Raw genomic sequence first — 14543 nt, 5'->3', positions numbered from 1 at the left:
TTTGTAAATTGAAGATGGAAGACTACGAGAAACTGAAAAAACTACGGAACTAACAGCTATGGACGTCAAATGCAACATCATTCCGTCAAAATGATGTGAATCGGTAAAGTAATGTAATTGCAAGACGACAGGATAGTTGTGAATAGTAGATTTCTATCTTGTAAACGAGTTAGTCTATCTACGTAATTCTAGCGTTGAAAAAAAAATTATCAATGGAACCCACTTATATGATCCAAAGAATATCGTTTATTTTCTTTATTATAATTTCATTAGAAAAAATTACGGGTTTAACTCGTCTGAAGTTCAAATCCTCCTATAAACGCTTCCCCCTCTCTAATTATCAAAATAAAAACAAAAAACTTGTTATTTTCTTTTTATAGAGAATCCGTCATCAATTCCAAATCGTATGTATCCGCTCAAATTTTTATTTTAAAAAGCCGCCATAAAATATTAGATTTGGATATTATACATACTTTCCCCTCAATTATGTCTACATTTTTTTTCAATAGTTTGGTTTAATATTTTCATCTGAAATGTTTTGTTAGCATAATTAAAAAAATATAACATATTATTATCTAACTCCTACCCAAACCGAAAACCATACCGCTAGTTTGTGCTGTAAAATTGTAATAAAAGAAAACCAAAGGCTACCACCAATACCTTACGAAACCATGATCAAGTTAGAGATGATCAGATTCCATCCGGATATGTAAATTCTTGAGCTAAACTGAACTATCATTCAGATTTCTACATCCAAATTATAAAGAAATTAAGCAGCCTTCGAAAATCAGAGTTTACAGGGACTGTAAAGTGAAATTATAAAATTAGACTATCTGCCGTGAGCACAAAATAAAGAAATTTCACTTGTAATAATGCTTTTGCCTAATTTTCCAACCTATTACCACTAATTTGTGGCCTAACCTTGGAGGGATCAAAAAGTTTCCACAAGCAGATTCCCTCGTCTCCATATGCAGCTAAACAGAAACCAGAAGTTGCAGACAGCATCCGTACATAATCATAGTATCAAATGCTGGTAGACTTGGTATCCAGATACGTTGCACTAGCCGGGAGCCAAAATCTATTTCCAAAAAATACCCTAGCCGCACAGAAAGGACATAACTGCAAAACATTTTGCATCACAGCAACATTCTGCTTCACTTTCTGTCAAAATAATGTACTGGTAGTGCTGCCGGATCAAGTTCCCACTGTCCTCGCAGGCTCCCGTCCCTCTCATCTGTTAGTCGAAAAGCAGGAATCTGATTTGAGAACCTAAGTAGCTCAGCACGCGGAACCTCAGCCGATCCTTCCTTAGACTGCACCTTGAAAACCGAGCTGAAACCGTCTACTTGTTCCAGATATGAAACTTTGATGCTTGAACCATTTTCCTCAAGGACTTCCACTATTTCATATTGACAATTATCCATGTCGGAAAGTTTCAATTCCGGGGACCAGTTCTTATACAATGCCCAAACCTGACCTTTTCTGGGTAAGATGGAAAATTCATTTTTTTTACTAGTGGGTTCTGCGGTTAGTTGATGAGAGAAGCAGGCTGCAGATGTGTAGCATTGTGATTCGCCCTTTTTAGTAATGAATTTTCCACAACAAATAAACATTTTCTTATCGTGCCATCGAATCACGTCATTCGGCAGTCCACATGGAGTAAGCCACTTAAGCCACACTTTAAAACCCTGGTCAGAAGCAACTTTTCTAATCTGACAATAGTACTTTGGCAAACCATCCTCATCGCTGTACAATGACCAAATCTGACCATTACAGAACTTTTCAATGGATTTCTCAGCATCAAAGTTGAAGAATTCTGGTTCTGGAATTTCCATAGCTTCTGGAGTTGTAGCAGGAGGATCAGAGCAATCCTCATGGACATTATCAACTTCAGGCTCTAGATCATCACCCTTCACATCAGCCTGGTCTCCAGAAATACAACCCTCAGACTCTACTTCAGGTTTCACTTTATCTGAGGATGTAGAACATGAACCATTGGGATGACAATTACTAGGCTCAGCCACAAAATCTTCAGGAACAGTAATCTCTTCAATGCTCTTGGGCAAAGAAGCTGGGTCCAGTTCGAAAGATCCCTTTGGCACGCCTTTTCTTTCTTCTCCTGTCAATTCAAAATACGTAATCATGTGGGAGAAACGGAAGAGTTCCCCTGGTGGAATTTGAAATGTTTCAATCCCCTCCTTCTTCATTCGACAGAAAAGACTCACAAAGCCCTTCACCTTGCCTAAGTAAGCAACACGTGCACCAACATCCTTAGTGTATTCTGCCAAGATCTCAACAAATTCATACTCATAATTATGGCTAGGGTTTCCATCACTTCTCCATTTAATATCCCAGTTCTTAAAAACAGCCCAAATTTCTCCTTTTCTTGGAAAGATCCTGTAAGTGTCCCGCTGGCCACCATTTTCCCACTGTACCATATGAGAGAACATAAGCTGGTCCTCAGTATAATCAGAGCTCCCATTTCTGAACTTCCCACAAGAGGTAGGCAAGCCTTGATTAACCCATTCAGTTTCATCCTCGTCTTCTGGGTCTGACTCCAACCAGGTTATTCGCAGTTTGAACTCAGTAACGAAAACTTTCCTAATTCGAACATAAAATCTAGGCATGGCATCCAAGGTATCATAAACAGCCCAGATTTGCCCGGTTGAGAAACACCCTTCACTTCTGAGTTTGTCAAAGTCATTAAAATCTGGATCAGGACAATCATACAATTCTGGTTCTGAAGTGGACTTGGAGCTGGCATCTGAATTAGAATCAAGTTGAGCTTCAGAACTTTCCCCACAACCATAATCGTCCATCTTTCCCTTTCCCTCCACATTCTTGGTGTCATTAAATTCATTAGGCAAACTCCCTGTACCTTCTCTCTGTTTTGCTGCACTGTGATCTTTAAGACCAGGATAGTTATTTGTATTAAGAAAATCCTCCTTTGATCCATTTCTGTTCACCTCTTCAGTGGCACAACCATTCGTCTTCGCCTTTTTCTGAGGGCTTGAAAAGTCTTCATCATCGCTCAGATTTTCTTTATAAGAAACACGCTGCTTCTGCCGATCAGATCTCCTACGGCGCTCATGGCTTCCTACATCCCCTTCTGCTTTAAATTCTCCCTCATCTTCTTCAATTTCAATGCTACTGTCAGTATCACAACTTTCACTTGAATCTGCTTCTCTCTTCCTCTGTCTCTTAGCATTGACCTTTTGTGAAAAATCATTACTGCGACCTTTCTTTTGAGACTGCTCTGTTTTAAAATGCTCTGCACTTGAATTGCCCTGACCACCTAATTCCACTTTGCTAAAGCCCTTGCTAGGCACCTCTCTCCTTTGGGGAAATGCTGCTTGATTTACATTAGCTGCTCGATTTACATTAGCTGCTCGATTTAAGTTAGCTGCTTGATTTACGTTAGCTGCTGCTGGAGCCCCTTGCAAGATACTCTCATAGGCAACAAAGGGCTTACTACAAGTTTGACAAATAAGAGACTTATTCATGACCTCCACATAGTATTGGTACTTCACATTGCAAAATGGACAAGCTGTCCAGAAAGTAGCACGGCCATTGGAGAAACCCTGGTGACCAGCTGCCTGCTGCGTCTGCTGCCGGTTTAAATTAACGCTGGCAAAATTGCTCCTTTGACTTCCAACATTAGGGCCATAAGCTGGCCTTGGCTGGGGCCTGTACGCTGGTACTGATTGAACTCGAAAAGATTTACGTTTCATGTCATGCAATGACCTTTTTCCTTTGTCTAAAAGCACCTTTTGGGCTTCGCCAATCAACTTGAAAGCTGATTCTGCACCTGGAAACTTATTTTTGTCAGGGTGAAGTGAGAGAGCAAATTTCCTGTATTGCTTTTTGATTGTTACCTCATCAGCTGCCTCCTCAACCTTAAGGATGGCATACCAGTCCTTCTCATCCCCAAAGACTTTCTTGTCAGCACAGATATGCACATCACAAACCATTAGCATCTGGGAAATATTCTCCAAATCCTTATAAAGCTGTTGGGCTTTCAGAGCAATTTTATGAGCAGCATCAAAATCCTTATCTTGCATCTTACTCTCGGCAATCCCTTTGGCCCTTATTGCCTCTTCTTTATTGCACTCCATCACTACTAACACCCCAAGAACAATCCGGATCTTAAAGTGCACAGACCAATAAGCTATATCAAATTATCATTTGAGGTTTAATGTATTAGCAGACGAGTCAAAATATTAAGCAGCACAAAACCTCGGAATTTAATGCTTGTCAATTTCCTAATTCACATAGGCCCTGTAAATTTGTAGGAACAAAAAGAAGCAATGAATTTCCTTTGACTGTAAAATAAGTTTATATAGAAAGGAAGCTTATTGGAGCTAAATAATATCTGTCCGAGCACTAAATATTACATGAAAAGTTTACTGCAAATATTTTGCTCAAAACCGCAGTACCAGCAGAACTCATGCCAATATAATGGCACTATATGTCCTTTAAAAATATATACCTATATAAATAATTGAAAAGAATATCCAAAACATACAGGAGCCATTAATGAATACAAAATCAATCCTGCTCAATCAATCCTGCTCATGCTTAAATAAGTGGGGAAACCTAATTTATGAATAGGGGAAAAGATAAACATATTCTGATCTTCTTAAGGCTTGGGCCCTAACTCTAATCAAATGAGTTAACAAACCTTCAGCTACGGAAGGAAGCAGAAACCAAGCCAATAATCAAGTATCATGTGGAATTCACAAAAGCAAGAAAAAAGTGTTGACTAAGACAAAAACAGCAGGGTTTATACAAGTTGGACAACAAGAGAATACGAAAAAGTTTTTAGCACAATATTAGTGACTAATAGTAAATTCTAAGAGTCATAACAGCTGACTTTATACTTCCAGAACTTCTAGTATCGTTTTCAAACACACAAACAAAGTTGTCGTTAAACTAAGCTAACACATTTAAGCATAATGATACCAACAAAGAAGAAAAAAACTACCAAATATACAACGTAAATCCACGCTTTCATGCCCTAAACCGGCAGCCATTAAAGCTAAATGCCTAAACCATTTCACAAAACAAACAGAATCACACAACCAAGAACACATTAATGTCAAACACAGAATTATACAGAATGTTTCTGTTAACTGACGTAATTCTGACTATACAAACCCTAATTTTACGTCCAAATAAGGAAAACTCCAACTCTAAACACGAAAATTTGAAACTCTTCAAACAAACTAACCAAACCTGTAAATAATATAACATAAACACGCAAAACGGATAACACAACTAGAAAACTGCAACTGCAAATAAAATGTCTACATTCAAACCGCGCAAATTCAATGCACAATTAAAAAAAATTAAAACCAAACAGCAAAAATTAACATAATAAAACATAAAATTAACGGAACCCATACGATAATACGAGTAAAAGCTGACCTGCTATGAAATTATTAAGAGAAGAATACCGAGGATCGTAAAATCAAGCAGACCAAAATGAATGAGGGTTTACGGATTTGAAGCAATAACTATCAACTTTGACCGCATTTCTCATTTTGCCACTCTAGTCGTTTCAGTTCCATAGCTAAATTGCATGTTATTATTGTAAACTCCAGGGGCAATTTAAGGATTATAAGTTTCATATTTGCTCATATACCCCTACACCAATTTTAATTTTCACAAATAGGTCCCCTTTTCAAGATTTGTTTAGCTTAATTGCTAATATATCCTTCCATTATTTGTATTTTTTATTTAATAGGGGCTTTTAGTTTTGTGAGTTCATAAATCAAACTCGAATAAAGAGTCAACTCAGCCCTCAAATTTATGTCTCGGGATCAAATAAGTACATTTTAACTTTTTTTTGTCAATTAGGTCCCTAATTTTATGTTTGATGAAGAATCCAATAGCTCCTCCCAGGACCCACAATCATCTATCTTTGAGAAAGATTTGAAACCGGAGCCTCCGAACAAGGCAAACAAACGGCAACACCTGGGTAAGATAAGAGTGCGACTACTAGGGCACAATCCAAACTTGAGGCTAAGCCCCACCCCACTATATTTCAAAAATTTCCACAATTGCAATTGTTTGGAGCGTCAGAAATGACCCCACGCGTAGACGTCTCGACGATTTTGCTCGAACTGAACAAGGGTCAAACAAGTCCGCGTTTGATGTATACATTTTGAGGTTATTTGACCTAAATTAAGAGAGTTTAGAGACCTAACTGACTGATAAAGTTAAAAATGAATTAAAATATGTGTTTTAAAAACTGAGAACCGGTGAGGGCATCGGTTTAATGAATTTTTAAAAAATTAAAAAAATTGGTTCGGCGGCTCAAAACTCGGTTCACTGGTTCAATTCCCGGTTTTTTACCGGTTCAATTTGGTTCAATCGATCTGACCCTGTCCAACCCGGTTCCGTTGAAAAATTTGATTTTTTCTAGTTTTAGACCGGACCACTCGCCGGTTCCCGGCTAAACCGATCCACCGACCGATTTGGTCGAGTTTTTAAAACACTAAGTAAAATGACTTATAAAATACTAGTTTAGAGATTTAATTGATCCAAAAAACGTAAAATGTATTTACTAGATCCGGAGATATAAGTTTTGAAGCCCATATTAACCCTTCGTTCAAACAAATTCCCCCCTATCCTATAAAAGTAGACAGACTTTTTATTTTGCACATGCTAAAAATTATAATTTTATTAAATTTTATCTAATTTGAAGAATTATATTCCAATTATAGTCTAATTGCAAAGTTTGAGTGGAGATAATGTGTTTTTATTAATATGATTTTGTGTTGGATCCATTTTATGTAGTATTCTAAAGATTGAACCGGTGGCCGAATCATTTCCGCCATCGATTTTCGGTTCAACCAATTTAATCATTTGTGAAATCGGTTGAATAAAATTACATAAAAATAAATGTTGGGCATGGTTATAGATCAATTGTTGGTTCAATCGCTAGTTCAGTTCGGCTTTACCGATCCAATATCGTTGGACTGTATTTTTGGTTCTTAAGGTCAATTGGACCATATAGTCGGTTGTTTTTCGTTTCAATTGGTTCAATTGCTGGTTCAATTCGGTTCTGTCGATCCAATTTGGTTGGACCATATTTTTGGTTTTTAAGGTCAATTGGACCGATAGTCGGCCGTTTTTTGGTTCAACTGGTTTAACTGGACAGTCTGATCTAATTTTAAATTATTTATTTATATGTGGCTTTGGGGGTGTGCAAAACCAACGGAATCTTAAAAACCAAAACGAATAGACAAATTCAATTTGGTTTGAGTTAATATTGCAATAAACATTCATATATTTGGTTTGTTTCATGTTTTACTTCAAAAAGTTCAATTAGGTCCTAACATAAACCTTACCAAAACAACTTACCCAATTGGCCAGCTCAGTTCGATTAAGCTTCAAGAATTTTGACTCGGTTCAATTTTGAAAAATGGAGGAATTTTGATTCGGTTTGGTTGGAATTACTCCTATGTGGATTCATGTAAATTGTTATCACACGTGACAAGATTTTTAATCAGTAAAATAATTAAAAAAATCTCAAATATTTTTTTTAAAGTAGTGATATATCATTTTTTTGTTGACTAAATTTATCATAAAGTCTTTATACTATGAACATTTATTTCATTTAGTGCTTAACGAATATTATGCATCTAAGTAGTCTATTAAACATTTATTTGTATATGTGTGGTCCTTTTGTGTACAGAAGTTTGAAAACGCATTTTGATTAACATGAAACGATTTGCCTAAAAGGATTGCATATGTAGAAATTAAATAGTCAAGTCACAATTTAAATGCATAATAATTGTTAAACACCAAGTTAAATAAGTAGTATAAAAACTTAAAGGCTTAATTATTTAAAAATCACCCACCTTGAACTTTTTTTTCGTTTATATCCTGATCTAGAAAAAAATTCATTTATACCCTGACGTATGTGTTTATGTTTCACCTCTACCCCGAGGCACTAAATTAACCTCTTTTCATTTAGAAAAAAGTTTAAAATAGTCCTTCATTTAGAGAAAAATTCATTTATAATTAAACTCTAATTAGCTTAGGTTAAAAATGAAGAACTATTTTAAACTTTTTTTTAATAAAAAGAGGTTAATTTAGTGCCTCGGGGTAGAGGTGAAACATAAATACATACGTCAGGGTATAAATGAATTTTTTCCTAGGTCAGGGTATAAACGAAAAAAAAGTTTAAGGTGAGTGATTTTTAAGTAATTAAGCCAAACTTAAATGATGGGTTTAAGCAATAAAAAAAAATGATATCCACTACTTTAAAATTTTGATTTGAGACTTTTTTTTTATCATTTTACTCATTAAAAATCTTGTCACGTATGATAACAATTTACATGAAGCCATATAAGGGTGGTTCCAACCGAGCCGAATTGAAATTCCTATTTCTTCCGACGAACCAGATCTAGTTCTATTTTCCAAATATATGTTTTTTTTCTTCAAAAAATTATTAATAATTTATTTAAATCTTTTTATTTAATTAATAATTTATTTCAAATAATTTATTTAAATTATTTAAGATTTTAAATTATGAAAAGAATAAAGTTGTGTTCTAGTTATTACATCAAGAACTATTTAAAATATATGTTACAATATAAAGTATTGATTTGAATTTTTTATAAATGATAAAGAGGTCAATTTGATGCTTTATGGTGGAACTGAAACTCAAAGGTGTGGATTTGAATACAATTCGCAATTTTACAACATTACGGTGAAATTAAAAAGAGGCTAAAAGTTGGTGGATTTTTAACCAATATAATATAATAAAAGTCAAAAGACTCAAAAAAAATCAGAATAAATTTTGCCAACATTATATAAAAGAAATAAATCTTACAATTTCCTAAAAAATGAATCAAGTGACATTTCCTTTTCTGCCTCCCAAAATGACAAAGGGAGAAGATAAAGATATTAATTTTAATTAATCATGGAAGTGAAGGCCATCTATATGATTAGATTGAAGAGGAAGCTGGAATTAGTACTTTGACATGATTTCTTGAAACAGTTCCTTGGGTGCTGCAACAAAGAAATGACAAAATGAAATAGAATGAAGATCCTTTTAGGCAAAATGTATATTTGGATCCCCACACTTATTCATTTTTTAGCATAAAATCTCAATATTTTTATTTGTAAATATTGAATTCCTATACTTTATATTTTATAACATTAAATCCCTCTCTCACGGAAATAGAATGCGTGTACTTCATGCGTTATTAGTAAGACAGGTATAAGTTTTTCATTCGTATCCATACTTTAACTCATCAAAATTTTGTGGCGCACTCATATTTTTGTTGACATTAAGTCGCTAAGCTGTTTTTTTTATTTGATTGACACTGTCAGCACTTTCTATGGTAGAGGAACTCAATGTCTACAAAATTAAAAGTGTAAGGACTCGATGTTTGACAAATAAAAGTCAAAGGATCTAATGTCAAAAACAGGACAAAATGTAGGAACCCAAAATATGTTATGCCATACTTTTATGAACAAGAAAATAGTAATTTTACCAGGTAATCCGGTGAACCTCTCATATTGTCCATATGCCTGCCCAATAAACATCTCCAATCCTGAAACAGTTGTGGCTCCACATTCTTCTGCTTCTCTCAATAGTCTGGTTATTTTTGGGGTGTAAACCGCATCAAATACCAGAGAGTAATGCTTCAATGCATTCTGCAAAAATAGCAAGTCATTTTGAAATGTTCTCAAAAAAGTTTACATATCAGCCTAAGCTTATCTCTACATTTAAGTAGCAACATAACTTGTAATGAAAAAAGCAGAATAATAGGGCGTGAACCTTAGGAATGGGCGTCTCGTCGACTTTCGGTTGCATTCCGATAGAAGTTGAATTTGCAAGAATCATGCCGTCCTCTGGATGGAAATTCTCCAATGCAGCAAGAGATATAGCATCTCCTCCGACTAAGTCTGCAAGTTCTTTCGCTCGTTCTTGAAGTCAAATGGACAGTGGAGAAACTAAAATTAGTCATTAGCATCATCAAGTCAAAACTCCATATTATGATAGCACAAAACAGGACAGTAGTTGGATTTACACAGAGGAGAAATTATCCAATGCAATAGATGTGCCACGTCATTTTACAACACATCTCACATATACAAATACGTGGGTCCTACTTTAGACAAGCGTTGATTGTTTAAACAGAAAAGGTAAAATTTGCCAACACAAGAGAGGTATATGTTGTAAAATGATGTGGCAATTCTGTTGCATGCGATAATTACTCCGTGAAGAGAGAGCAAAATATTTTCACTAAATTGCATTAAATGACCTAATTCAGATATCTCACCAAAAGTTCGATTAGCAATCACAACCTTTGCTCCCTTTTCTTTTGCTCCGTAAGCAAGTGCCTTGCCCGCCCCACCAGCACCAATGACTACAAAAAGCTTACCAGCTAAAGGTGAACCAGCTGAATCATTACTCTTTTTCGAAACTGCAAAATAGGAATAGAAGCCTAAAACATCCTGAAGCAAGATCCTTTAAAACTAACGCATGCTTAGGTGCAAAACAATTGGAACCTCGTAGTCCATCCTCAATAGCTGAGATAGCACCGACATAATCTGTGTTGTAACCAAACAATTTCCCATCATTTTGTCCTCGTATAATGCAATTAACAGCTCCTATTGCCTGTGAGAATTGATAAAGATATGTAAGTTATTCATGATATAAAAGAAGCTACATATTGAAAATCTATGGAGATTTATGATTATAAACTTTTCTTAACGGAGACAACCATTACCTTTGCAATTGGATCAACCTCATCACAGCAAATCACTGCAGCCTCCTTATGAGGAATTGTACAACTGCATTTGGGGAAGAGATAAATTTATATCACATACAAAAAATATATAAAATCAAAGCAAAGTTTAAATTTCAGAGGAAATTCATTGAGCAAACATGAATAGCATATCCCATTTCCGTCAACTAGTCAGAGATCACACCCACCAGAAGAAGGAAAAAATTAGAAAATGTTATTGGCAAAACAAAATCGCTATATTAGAGAAATATAACATAATTTTTTTGGCAAACAACAATGCTGATAGAAATTGAACCTGAATCCTGCAAAATCTGTGGATGAGAAAGTCTGGAGAAAATTGGCAATGTCATCCACTAACAAATGCACAAAGACCCCATTGAAACCAACTGACTTGAATGCTTCATTATATAAAACAGGTGATTTACTGTGACCAACAGGCTTCCCGATAATTCCATATACTTTTGTATCAGCTCCAATTTGTCTGAAATTGTATAGATTCAGCAAGTCCTTGATCGTTGGTTGGCCAGGAGCTGAAACTATACCAGACTCAAGGGTGCCAAAAGTGAGATACCCACCAAATTTTGCACAAAGTATCCGTGAAATCAAACCCCTCTCACCCATAACCATTCCAACAATCGGAACCTGAGAAGTGTCAATAATGATCTAAAACAAATGATTATGCTTTAGAAAACCATCACTGATAAACTTCCAGAGTTATTAGACACAACAAATTGAAAGTAAGAAACCTCTGAGAAAAAGAAATTACATTAACATACTGACAAATATAGTAGGCCAATAGGTGAGCAAGCATATTATAACAAGTTTTAGTACAAGTATGTTAGAATTCTATTCCAGAATGCTCCTTTGCCCAAAAGGAAAAAGTAATAAAACAAAAGCCATGAGAAATAAATTTGGGACTTGAAACACTTTAATTAGAAATGCAAGTGACACCTATCACCACCAAAAAATATCACTTTTTAGACAAATTACTTAAATAGGCATTCATTTCAGATGCCATTAACATTACTTGCACCAATTGACCATATTTTAGCACAATCATCATAACCAGAATGCAAGAAAATCAATAACAATGTCAATAACCCTTCCCTTTCGGCAATTCAAGTTTCTTTTACATTATATGATGCTATAAGCATTCTCTCTTCACAACGTTTATCATATCAGCCATTTACCCTATATGCTATAAGTATTCTCTCTTTACAACGTTTATAATATCAGCCATTTACCCTAGATGCTATAAGTATTCTCTCTTCACAACGTTTATAATATCAGCCATTTACCCTCGATGCTATAAGTATTCTCTTTTGCAATTCAAGGTTCTTCAAGAGATACGATGCTATAAATATTCTCTCTTCACAATGTTCACTATATCAGCCCTTTACAAATAAAATGCTATCATACCACCTCGCATCATAAGCAACAAAGGCGTGCAAAGAGAAGCTATCTTCTTCCAGCAGATGATGAGCAGAAAGTATGCACGAAACATAAATAAAACAGAACATTAAACTAAAAAAGCTGCTTACTTGGGAATGGACGGTAATTTGGAAAACGCGTGCTACATCAGTAATATCAACAGCAGTAGTTGCAAACTTCACAATATCAGCTCCAGCAGCTTGTATTTCTGCCACAAGGTTACCAAGTTCCTCAACAGAAGGAGTATAATGATAGTTATGAGACGATACAATAACTTTGCACTTCTCCGGCTTTTCTCCACTTATGGAATCATTGAACTCGCGAGCAACCTTCATATTATGGAATCACATTTCGAGTAGTTAAACTGCCACCTCTAAGATTACCATATAATACGCAAAATCAAGCTTAATCTAAATAAAAAAAAACAGTTATCGTAAAAGTTACCTTAAGTTCAACATCGACGTAATCAGCTCCCAACTTCATGGCCAATTTAAGTACATCCAATCTTTCATTTTCATCACCATCATACTGACCACCCTCCCATTTTGGTCTATAAAACACATTTCAAAAATAAGATATAACATATTCCAAACAAGAACACAATTAAACTTTATTACAAGACTATTTACCTGTAAGTGAAAAGAGTGGGCAGAGGAGAACGAGTGATGAGGGTATTAAGGTCATTGTGAGGATTAGTAAAGGTTTTTAAACTATCTAAACGAATTTCAACAAGATCAGCACCAATTTCTTTAGCTTTAAGTATCAAAATCAACATTTTATCAACAGAATCCGCCATAATTGGCGCACAAATTAGGGTTGCATTTCTCCTTAATTCTCCCCCTGCTCCTGCTCCACCGCTCCTCATTTGCGCCCCGTCAGCAGAAGAAGATGAAGAAGCCGACTGTTGGAAATATGAAACGAAATTAGTGAAAGATTGTTTTATATTGAGCGGAATAAAGAAAAAAATAAGAGTTACCAAAACGGTGCCGCTTGATTCCATTCGATGATTCTTAGCTTGCAACAATGGTGGCAGAGAGAATGTTAGGTGGTTTAAGTGTTGATAAGAAATAGCATAATATTGTAGCAGAAGAAGATGATGAAGTAGTAGGTGAGTGATAATGTCAATATCAGTCTTTGTTGTTTTTTGCTAGGGGATACGACGTCGTTTCTTGACATATTGCTGCTAAAATCAGGCTATCCGCCATCATCAACCTGAGGAAAATCTTGGGACCTACTCCCCCATCAGAATATGTTTGAACAAAGGGTTAACGCGCCCCCTGAACTTGTAACACGGGGTCATCTAACCCAATTTATATTTGTTTGAGCAACTAACCCTGAAACTCTTCATTTTTGAGTCAAATAACCCCATAATTTATATTTTTATTTCAAAAAATAAATTTAGAATAATTATATCGCAACAATTAGGAAAATATCTAATTATTAATTTGCATACCTTACCTTCGATTTATATTTTACGCGTTTTAAAAATATAATTATGGGTTATTTGATTCAAAAATAAAGAATTTTGGGGTTAGTTGCTCAAACAAGTATAAATTGGGTTAGATGACCCCGTGTTACAAGTTTAGGGGCGCGTTGACCCTTTGTTCGAATATGTTTCATTCCTTTGTTTGTTGTTTTTTTTTTAATAAAAGCGGAATCTCATTAATAATACAAGACAGTTAATCACTTATGATGATCTGAAATAAAATGGACATTTTACGCTACTAAATGTGCAGCTCGATTCGCAGATAAAAATAAAATATTATTAAACTGTTTTACTAAATTGACACAATTCTCAAAAATGAGTTCCAAAGCAACAAGACCAGATTTTAAATATCTGCCACCACTTTTATTGCATCCGATTCGACTTATCGACATCTCTACCACCACTTCCTTTGTTTTAGTTAACAAAATGAACAAACTTCATTATTTGATTTACAATTAAGTTTAGACTTAAATAGTAATTTAACCCCTTAATTTATAAGTAATAAACAATTAATATATAATATTTATTTTATAAGCAAATTAGTCGTAAATTTGATGATTATGATTAACTAATTCTTTTTTAGTAATTTTTTTCAATATCCATCTTTTTGTGATTTTCTTCATTATTGTAAATGTATACCCCTTCAAATTGTAAGCCAATTGTTCACTCAATTGGTAATTTGCCATTCAGCTTGTAAGTTAATTTGTGAAAATGGAGTTAATTGACCATAGTCACCATATTCATGACTAATTTGTCCACAAACTTAATTTATATATTAATTGTCCATATTTACAAGTTGAAAGGGTAAATTGTCCACAAAGTTATGTTAATTGTCCATGAAAATAATATTGATT

General features: G+C 34.9%; 2 protein-coding genes across 2 annotated transcripts; both read right to left on the bottom strand.

Annotated features, from left to right (window-relative positions):
- Positions 1-758: 758 nt before the first annotated feature.
- Positions 759-5586, bottom strand: LOC126667748 (uncharacterized). The gene is made up of 2 exons (XM_050360810.2): positions 5428-5586; positions 759-4278 (listed from the first exon to the last, which is right to left on the bottom strand). The coding sequence occupies exon 2, from the start codon at positions 4113-4115 to the stop codon at positions 1155-1157; it is 2961 nt and encodes a 986-aa protein (XP_050216767.1). The 5' UTR covers positions 4116-4278; positions 5428-5586; the 3' UTR covers positions 759-1154.
- A 3214-nt stretch (positions 5587-8800) lies between these two features.
- Positions 8801-13450, bottom strand: LOC126669667 (bifunctional 3-dehydroquinate dehydratase/shikimate dehydrogenase, chloroplastic). Its single transcript, XM_050363191.2, has 11 exons — positions 13180-13450; positions 12833-13104; positions 12648-12753; positions 12314-12532; positions 11068-11414; positions 10755-10818; positions 10534-10642; positions 10305-10448; positions 9800-9948; positions 9513-9675; positions 8801-9024 (listed from the first exon to the last, which is right to left on the bottom strand). Exons 1-11 carry the CDS (start codon positions 13201-13203, stop codon positions 8984-8986), a joined length of 1638 nt encoding a protein of 545 aa, XP_050219148.1. The 5' UTR covers positions 13204-13450; the 3' UTR covers positions 8801-8983.
- Between the last annotated feature and the right edge of the window lie 1093 nt (positions 13451-14543).

Source organism: Mercurialis annua, linkage group LG2 (genome assembly GCF_937616625.2).
Source record: "Mercurialis annua linkage group LG2, ddMerAnnu1.2, whole genome shotgun sequence".
Classification (NCBI taxonomy): Eukaryota; Viridiplantae; Streptophyta; class Magnoliopsida; order Malpighiales; family Euphorbiaceae; genus Mercurialis; species Mercurialis annua.
This window is presented reverse-complemented; position numbering and strand designations above follow the sequence as displayed.